The 9,767-nt window shown below is 40.7% G+C and overlaps 1 protein-coding gene across 1 annotated transcript; it reads right to left on the reverse strand.

Moving 5' to 3' along the window:
• Nucleotides 1–911: 911 nt before the first annotated feature.
• On the reverse strand, nt 912–1,516 carry LOC113278316. The gene is made up of 2 exons (XM_026527185.1): nt 1,146–1,516; nt 912–1,043 (listed from the first exon to the last, which is right to left on the reverse strand). The coding sequence occupies exons 1-2, from the start codon at nt 1,460–1,462 to the stop codon at nt 974–976; spliced, it is 387 nt and encodes a 128-aa protein (XP_026382970.1). The 5' UTR covers nt 1,463–1,516; the 3' UTR covers nt 912–973.
• Nucleotides 1,517–9,767: the final 8,251 nt, after the last annotated feature.

Genomic DNA, 9,767 nt, shown 5'->3' on the forward strand with positions numbered 1-9,767 from the left:
GAGATTTTCATCTCAGAGGGAAGGGTAGCCGTTGATTCTTGCAACCCTCCGTTTGGTAGCCAGAGGCATGGAGGCATGGCCTGGCTTTGGCATGTTCTAGGTGCGGCCAAATTAGGGTTTTGGCATAAACCGTTGAATTTGGCATTGGGCCAGAAGTTTCCACGCGTTTGGTGGAGAACTTGTACGGCTGAGATTTGCATCTCAGAGGGAAGGGTAGCCGTTGATTGTTGGAACCCTCCGTTTGGCAGCCAGCGGCATGGAGGCATGACCGGCATGGCTTTGGCATGTTTTAGGCGTGGCCAAATTAGGGTTTCGGCATAAAACGTGGAATTTGGCATTGGGTTAGAAGTTGCCACACGTTTGGTGGCGAACTTGTACGGCGAGATTTGCATCTCAGAGGGAAGGGTAGCCGTTGATTGTTGCAACCCTCCATTTGGCAGCTAGCGACATTGCTTTGGCATGTTTTAGGCGCGACCAAATTAGGGTTTCGACATAAAGCGTGGAATTTGGCATTGGGACGGAAGTTTCCACGCGTTCGGTGGCGAACTTGTACGGCTGAGATTTGCATCTCAGAGGGAAGAGTAGTCGTTGATTGTTGCAACCCTCCGTTTGGCAGCCAGCGGCATGGAGGCATGGCACGGCGGTGCGGCTGGCACAGTTGGGCCTTTGGCGCGTGAGGTGTGGCTGGCATGTCGTTGGCACGGTGGTGCGGTTGGCATGGTTGGCATGCCTTTGACGCGGAGGTGTGGCTGGCATGGTTGGCATGCCGTTGGCACGGTGGTGCGTCTGGCATGGTTGGCATGCCTTTGGCGCGGAGCTGTGGCTGGCGTGCCGTTGGCACGGTGGTGTGGCTGGCATATTTGATAAGTACCGACACATATTTGATAAGTACCGACACATATTCAAGAATGAGCATCAAGTAAAAGCTAATTGATCATAAGTACCGACACATATTTGATATTTACTAAAGAACTTAGTTTGAATGAACCATGATCAGTGATTTTACCTGTTCTTGACTGAGATGCCTTCTTTTAGAAGTGTACCTAACCACATGGTATACTCTAGATTAGTTTGAATTCGTTTAATCTGTCAAAAAAAAAAAATGCATAATTGTCTCCTTATTAGCCAATGGAAGGAGTACGAACCTTGTTCCTGTTGGTTTTCCATTAACATCAGTAACAATGAGAAGTCCTCCATGTGGAGTATTATAATGAACTGTGAAATCTCTAAGTGACCAATCAGTTTTTCTTCTAAATTTGTATTTTCCGAGTCCGCTCATATCAATGATCCAACATAACTCATGCAATTTGATCTTCCTCTTCTTCTTAATCTTCTTCTGTGTCTTTAGTAACAACAACCCAAACAACTCGGATTCCTTACCAACTTTTCTTCCCGCACCTTTCATATCTTCTTGTTTGCAGATCAACCAATAATTGCTTTGATCTATCTGCTCATTTTTCATACTCTGCGTGTTTGATGTAGTAGGTTAGAGGGTTTAGGGATTCCAGATCCCAGATTGATGTATGGTTCCCAGCTGCACTTTCCCTTTCCCTTTCTAAATAGCTACACCGACACTATTGTTACTTTTACCAATATAACCTTTGGATAAAGACAGCCTACCCTTGGATAAGGGCAGCTTCTTTCCACAGCCTTGAATCTTGGTTGTTCAATTGTTTCACAACGTAAAAAAGAATTTTACAATCACTTGGCAAACCAAAAAAATGTGTTCCACTTTGCAACCAGTGGAAATGTTGCTATGTGAGATTTCCCTTCCGCGTTATTTCGAAACAATCATTACGGGCTACTTCTATTATCCCTCTGTGTGTCTGTCAAAATATTGTTTATGAACAAAAAGCATCCGCTGGTGTGTTTTATTTGATCTATCGTTTCATTCACAAAAGAATTAAGCTAAATTTACAAATGTACTTGCAAGTCAATGTGGAAGTTTCTGATAATTACACCACAGTTATTGGGGGAACAACAAAACCTCCCAAGTTTCTGTAAACACAAAAGTTTGAACTTTATTTCTACAACCTTAACTCAGGCCGGCCGCAACATGGATAAGGAAAAATGCCAACATGTTGATCTCAGATACCTATCGTAGTTAGGTGGCGATTCTTTCTTGTGACCCTAGTTGCAGACACACCATATAAAAACTGAGCAGACTCGAGACTCCACACTCTAATCACGTGTACCCTGCACGAAGAATTAACATGTTTGCATCAGATTAAGGGCGCTACTGTGCAGTACAAAAAGCTCAATATTCATTATCAGTGGCATTTACCTTTAAATACAGTTTTTTGAACAACTCCAAGGCCAACACGCTTACGACAAACATCCATTTTCAGGAGAACTTCATTACGAATATCCCACAATCAGAGCTGCAACAGAAGTAAATGAAGCATGCGTTAGAATACACGATTACGAGAACGGTTGAATTTGCCAGTATTTTTGTAAGATTGTGGACAGGCACAAGCACAGAGATGGATCAAGGATTCAAAATACATAGATAAGAATGGTAGCACAAAACATTTCAATGCTTATGGTCTGGACACTTTATTTGAAAATGCTTAGTTTAGATTGTGCAAACTATACCTAAATACTTGAAAATGTTTGATACATACGCGGAGAGAATGTTTCATAAAACCTAACAACGAAGGCATTGATTAGACCACGCAAATGCATATGAATGGAGCAGAAAAGAGTATAATGGGGTTAGACATGAGGATCTATTAGTGAACTTACCTGTATTTTTCAGTAGAATAGAAGATAGGTGTCACCAAGCAACACTTTGTTCTCACTCACATCAGTTACAGACTCATCGAGGCATCTCCACCATTTGCCATCAGAACCGCGCTTGTCGGTGGTGTAATGGCCCCAGTAGACCCATTCCCAACATGAATGATTGCTGCAACGAGTTGATACTTATATGAATGACCCTGTGAGCACAAGGAAACTAAAGTGAGACTAGACAGATTCACCAAAATATTGCTAACTATTAGAAGATAAAATATTATGAATAAGTATTTGGCGCAGCAATACAGAGGAAGCTTACAAAGGCGTGACATAAATGCAAACCAAAACCAGAGCAATTGAAACATCAAAATTTCACCTCCCATAAATTCTCAAACAGGAGCATCAATGTCATTACCTTGAGAAGTGCTCAACATATACAAGTAGCTAACATGGCACTTAAGAATATAAATAAAACAGTAAACAAATTGTTGATGCCTAAATCTGAAAGAACCTTATGGATACAGAATTAATTAGACATTAATGTAAAGAAGAAATTACTGGGAGAACATGAAAGACTTGTGAATATACCTGATGATCTTTAGTAGTCCAAAATTTTAGAAGATCCTTCCGATCCACGTCGTGGGGTGTATAGTGATGTCTTTTCCATTTAGCTTTCTTGTTCATAAATATTCCACATGCAATACACAGGGTAGCTTTTCCATAACATTCATCTAGTACGAACAAATCCTGAAGTAGATACAACAATGAACTTGTCATTCAATGCACAAGTCACACAATTAAATCATATGGTACACAGAACAAGCAAACATACTTTAAAGAGATGGTTTTGATAACTTATCCAATAATTCTATGGTTAATCAAAATCTAACCTTACTGTCTTCTTAAAGGGTGGGGGAGTCTGGAGGGATCAAAACAAACATCAATACTAATTGAGTGGACATATACTACCAAAGATTCTACCTGGCACCTAAAATAAAATAAAAACCAATACCTGGCATTAAATCTAAAACCAAGCAAATTTGTGAATATAGTGATCCAAATTGTCATGTCCAATACACTTGACAATCTATTTGTAACAAAATTATCAGATGCCAGGTAATTTTTTACATAAATTACTTGCTACAACACTTTAAAATTAAACATTTTTAGATAACTAAGTTAATGTGGAAATTGAATTATTGTCCTTACTTAGGGTTTCAGAAATATCCTTATCACACAATAAATATATCCCTTTCCATCTATAAGCTCCTTTGGGTCCACTAATATTTTTCATTCTTTCCCTATTTACCCTCTCTACACAATAAATCAAATCAAGCATTTTTATTCTTTCCAGTTTAGATCGAAATTCTCTTTTCTTCTCTCTCTCCAACGATAGTCACCATCGCCTCCTGCACCGCTGCAAATACATTCAGGAACACCTCCTCCGCCATTACCACACCTCCTCCAACATCACCCATCGCTGCAAAAGATTCATGATCAATAACTCTAAAACTCAGATTTTTATGTTTATTCAGATTCATATTCTAGATTCGACCTCATATTTTATCGTTTCAACAACAATTTTCTTTTCCAAAACTAAGATCTAACAAAAAAACAGAGGTTATGATTTAGAGATTTGAATCAGAAACTAAGTTTTTAAAGAAGATGGTGCTGATTCGAAGAAAAGATGGGGTTGATTGGAAGAAAACGATGGGGTTGGATTGGATCTGAGGTTGATTCGCGGAACTCATAAAAGAAGAATAGATAATTCTGTTGTTGATTGAAACAAGAAGACGATGGTGTTACAATGGGTTTGAGGGTATTGTTGCCATTGAATCAATTGAAGAAGAATCGAAGATTCAGATGGAGCAAAGTTGAATTAGGGTTTGTTGAAAAGCAGATGAATGTTGGTGTTGAGCTGATGCTGGATGGTGCGGCAGTGTTGGTATGAGTTGTTGTTACAGAGATTGAAGCCTAATGCTGAATGAAATATGGTGGTTATCTGGGTTGAATCAGGAAGTGATATAGCAGCTGCAATATGGTAGTGCATAACAAGGGTGTTGTATTGGTGTTCAGTCAGCTAGGTATGCGTTTAGATGGGTACAACTAATGGAAGGAAATGGAGTATAATAGGAGCTGAGAAGATTACAGAGGGGTTGGAGTCATGTTTGTGTTTAGCTTTAGATGGAGAGATTGGTCTTGAAGCTGTTGTTGTCCATGAAGCTACAGGTGATGATCAATTATTGTTTTTTATATTTTTTTATAGGATCAATTGTTGTTGTTGATCCAATTTATGGGATCAACTGCTATTGTTGACCCAATTTTTTATGGGATCAACTACGGTTGTTGATCCATTTATGGGATCAACTCTTGTTGTTGACCCAATTTTTTATGGGATCAACTACTGTTGTTGATCCTTTCGACTCCTATTGTTGACAATATGTCATTGGATAAGTATAATCATGATTGTAGTTTAAATCATGTGAATTTCTTTCAATGTTGAACTTGTGGTACAATGGTAGCATGACTGACTCCATGTCAGATGATGCGTGTTCGACTCACGCCAAGTCTTCTCCATTTATATGTAGGGGATCAACTACCATTCTTGATCCAATTTAGGGGATCAACTACCATTGTTGATCCCCTAAATTGGATCAACTTCTACTGTTGGTTCTATTTTTATTTGGATCAACTACTGTTGTTGATGCAAAAATATCTGAACCAGTGGTGGCGACAGTGTTGACGGTGGCGGCGGCTGTGGTGGCGACGGCGGCGGACTACTGGTGGCGGTGATAGATTAGTGGTGGTTGAGGACTGGCGGTTGGTAGGTTGTGGTGGTGGCGGTTGGTAGGTGGTGGTTATTGAACGGTGGTGGTGGAATGGTAGTTGAATGTTAGTGGTGGTGATGGTGGTGGTGGTGAAGTGGTAGAGAAAGAAATTTGTTCCATTTTGAAATAAAAAAAAATATTATATGGGTGAGGGTATTAAGGTAATCTAATTTTAAATGAATAAGGTTATTAAAAAGTAGGGACATATTTATTGTTGTATAAGGATATATTTATTGGGTGTCAAAAGTAGGAACATATAAATAATGTACCCTAACTTAAATGGCAGTTGAAATTACACACCCGCCTTAAACCGTGACATTCTTCTTTTTGACATCTCAAAGACATGTTGGAAAATGGCCAGGAAGTTGACTAAATCAAATACAAGAAGATTATGACGCCTAAACAGGTTACATAATTACAGACACACGATTGCGTGAATGCACCTGTGGAAGGTTGATGCGACTCCCATAGGGGTGTACAGAATGCCCAGAAACCTGCGAACTGCCATGTATCGCCCAGGTTCGAAGGAGCCCATGGGCACCCGACAGCCTGTCATGGGCTAACCCGGCCTGCCCGATAATTATAAGTGGGCGGACCCGGGTTTTTGTTCAAATATTGGAGTCCGTCCTGTTAGCCTGCCCGGTAGCATGTTTAGTTACCGTCCTGCCTAGCTGCCGATAACCTGGAATAAAGTTTTCTACTAGGGTGATGGATTTCTCAAGAACTTAAATTTCATATTTGGACAATTTATTTGGGTTAGAGAAAATTCTGAACTACAGTAATGAATATGAATTGCTTGAACTATCATTTGAGAGTTAAAGATATATCATCATTCATGAAGCAAAAAAAAAAGAAAAAAAAAAGAACTATTGTTTGAGGGTGAAAACGGTCTCTACTGATTTTGGTAATTTCGTGTATGGGTGAGAAACAAGTCTAAACCCTAAACAATGTGCTGCACGGGAGTAATTTAGATTCGAGAAATCAATCTATACAAATCCGGCCTAAACCAAGAAATGGCAGTTCCAGATTTCTTCGGTCACAAAGTGAAGGAGAAGGGTTGGTCTTGAGGAGGGAAGCGAAGAGAGTGTTGAGACCAGAATAGTTGATTCTGGAAGAGTGGTTGTTTAACGACTTGTATTAGAAAGTGAAACGCTAGCAATGTGGAAAGCTAACAGGTGATTTCTGAGTGTTGTATTCTCTTGACCAAAACTTGTTGTTTGGTGGAAATAGGTGAGACTTATTTATGCAAGTCGCAACAAAACGTACCCTGGCCTCGTAAGAAGTAGAAACGGTTGAGCAATTGAAGAGAATGGTAACGGGTAACGCCCGGAATTGATGTTTTCATAATGAAGGATACGTTTCACCATTATTTCCTGTCATTACTAACCGCCTTACTCTTATGACACTTTCTTGTAACGGGCGTATTGCACGTCGCATGCTGTCAATCGCCAGACCAATACCCTGATGATCATCCCCCAGTTTGTGACATGTATTGTTGTCTCGAGTTTTTTCGTGGAAAACATGTAGCATGTTGCTATTGTTTGGCAAGTTAAAATTGAGAGGCTTGCCGATTCTGTGGCGACCTTCGACGGCCGAGATTTTGCATCTTGAGAGAAAGGGTACCCGTTGATTATGGCTACCTTCCATTGGTAGCCAGTGTCGTGGCCACAGTACTAGCATGGCTTGCGCATGCTCTTGGAATGGCCAATTAGGGTGTCGTCACCAAAGAGTTGTCAGTGTAGCCAAAGGGTTGCCACAAGTCGTGTGGTTTGGCGGCAAGCTTGCACGGCTGAGATCTGTGTATCAGGAGGAGGGGTAGCCGTTAATTGTTGCAACCGTCTGTTTTACAGCCAGCGGCATGGAGACATGGCCGTCATGGATCGTTCATGCTCTTGGCGCGGCCAAATTAAGGTTTAGCGCAAACTGCAGAATTTTGGCATCGCAGCCAAGAGGTTGTCACAAATCGTTTGGTTTGCTGGAAAGCTTGTACGGCTGAGATTTGCATCTTAGAAGGACGGGTAGCCGTTGATTGTTGCAACCCTCTATTTGGCAGCCAGGGCATGGAGTCATGGCCGGCATGGCTTTGGCATGTTTTAGGCGCTGCCAAATTAGGGTTTTGGCATAAATCGTGGAATTTGGCATTGGGCCAGAATTTTCCACGCGTTTAGTGGCGAAATTGTACAGCTGAGATTTGCATCTCAGAGGGAAGGGTAGTCGTTGATTGTTGCAACCCTCCGTTTGGCAGCCAGCGGCATGGAGGCATGGTCGGCATGGCTTTGGCATGTTTTTGGCGCGGCCAAATTAGGGTTTTGGCATAAACCATGGAATTTGGCATTGGGCCAGAAGTTTCCACGCGTTTAGTGGCGAACTTGTACATCTGAAATTTGTATCTCAGAGGGAAGGGTAGCCGTTGATTCTTGCAACCCTCCGTTTTGTAGCCAGCGGCATGGAGGCATGGCCTGGCTTTGGCATGTTCTAGGTGCGGCCAAATTAGGGTTTTGGCATAAACCGTGGAATTTGGCATTGGGCCAGAAGTTTCCACGCGTTTGGTGGAGAACTTGTACGGCTGAGATTTGCATCTCAGAGGGAAGGGTAGTCGTTGATTGTTGGAACCCTCCGTTTGGCAGCCAGCGGCATTGTGATGGTTTTCAAATAGTGATTGTAGTAATAGTGGTAAAAAGGGGTCTTTTCAGACTTGTGAAGAAAACAATTTTTTTTTAGATTTAAATTAAACACACAAATAAATAAAACAGTTCAAACCTTTAGAGAAAACACCAAGACTTGGATTCCACCATTGACCCATTATTTGATAAATTCTAATAATTAATATTCATGCAATTTTTCTTTTAGAGTGATTCTAATATTATGCCTTTTGTAGATTTTTGAAGTAATAAATGTAAACACCAAGCATGAAACATCAAGAGTCTTAAACTAAGCATGCTCCATCAAAATGAATCACAATTATTCAATAAAAATCAATTTTTCAATTAAAATTCCATGCAAATAATCATGTATAATATTGCAAATAAATAATAAAGTTAGAATTATACCATAAATAAGGACCAATGGCTTCCTCCGTCGCCTTGGCTAATGGGTTTAGCTCCTCATCCCAAAAACACACTCACAAGATAAATTCATGGCTAAAATAGGTGTTTTTATTGATAAATATAAGATGAAAAAGGAATTTGCAACGCTGTAGTGGTGTTACAGCGCCACTGTTACAAAAGAGTATGGTAATTTAAGACTGCTGTAAACGATAACTATCTGCTGCTGTGAAACAACGACAGTGGTATGAAAATAAGTCTGCTGAAGAACGACTGTCTCTGCGAGTCTGTTCTTCGTGTTCTTCAGAAGCTTTAATGGCAGCAGCAGCAGCAGCGTTGTCTCCTCTATAATTGCTTCTCCTAGGATCTCATCGACTCTAAACTCTCTCCTAAAGGTTTCTAAACTTTTCTATGACTTGAAACCACTCTTATATAGCCCTCAAATCCCAAATATCTCGTATAAATTCCGACTTTTTCTTCTCTGCGCTGTTGAGAGAATAATCCCTTCTGTTGAGCTTTTTCACGTGTTGTTAGCTATAAAATAGCTACCAAACTCTTCCCTAGACTTGAATAAGACCGTGTACATGTTAATCCATCGTCAAATTCCTCCAGAAATCTCTCAAAAATCTTTGAAAGTGCACAACAGGACACGTCTCTCTGTTTTAACTTTGATTGCTTCTCCCGGATATTCTAGCCCAATTAAGCCCATGAAATCATCCATACTAGAATTTTATATCCATACCACGTCCAGCCCAATCAATTTCCTGTGTTTATTCTCCCTAAAACAGCTCCAACAATCGGATCAAAAATCAACAGCGAAATGCATGGCCTTTCCCGCCAAAAACCAGTATTTGAAATTTGAAGAAGACCTCCCCCTATCCAGTTCTGGTGTCCCTTTAGCAGCTGCCTGGAAATGGGTCACCCCTTAGTAATTAGGTTACCCCTTATCCAAAATCAAGGGTCCGTATAGCAAGTGTCCTCTGGGGCATTTCCCGCACTTTTTTCGGGGTTCCTCCGGGGTATTTCTGGGATACTTCTGGTACACTTCTGAGGCGCTTCCTGTACGTTATCAACGGAGGTCCAAATGCCACATTTTTAGCCAAATTCGCCGAAAGTGATTATTTTCCAAAAACACCTACAAATACATAAAATAACCAAA

The sequence above is a fragment of the Papaver somniferum genome, chromosome 5 (genome assembly GCF_003573695.1).
Source record: "Papaver somniferum cultivar HN1 chromosome 5, ASM357369v1, whole genome shotgun sequence".
NCBI lineage: Eukaryota > Viridiplantae > Streptophyta > Magnoliopsida > Ranunculales > Papaveraceae > Papaver > Papaver somniferum.

Bases quoted from the DNA above. Each gene is read 5' to 3' on its own strand.
- LOC113278316 (XM_026527185.1), bottom strand. From the start codon at position 1,462: ATGAAAAATGAGCAGATAGATCAAAGCAATTATTGGTTGATCTGCAAA. The intron at 1,044-1,145 runs GTTCGTACTCCT...CCATGTGGTTAG, and splicing joins GGAAAACCAACAGGAACAAG to GTACACTTCTAAAAGAAGGC.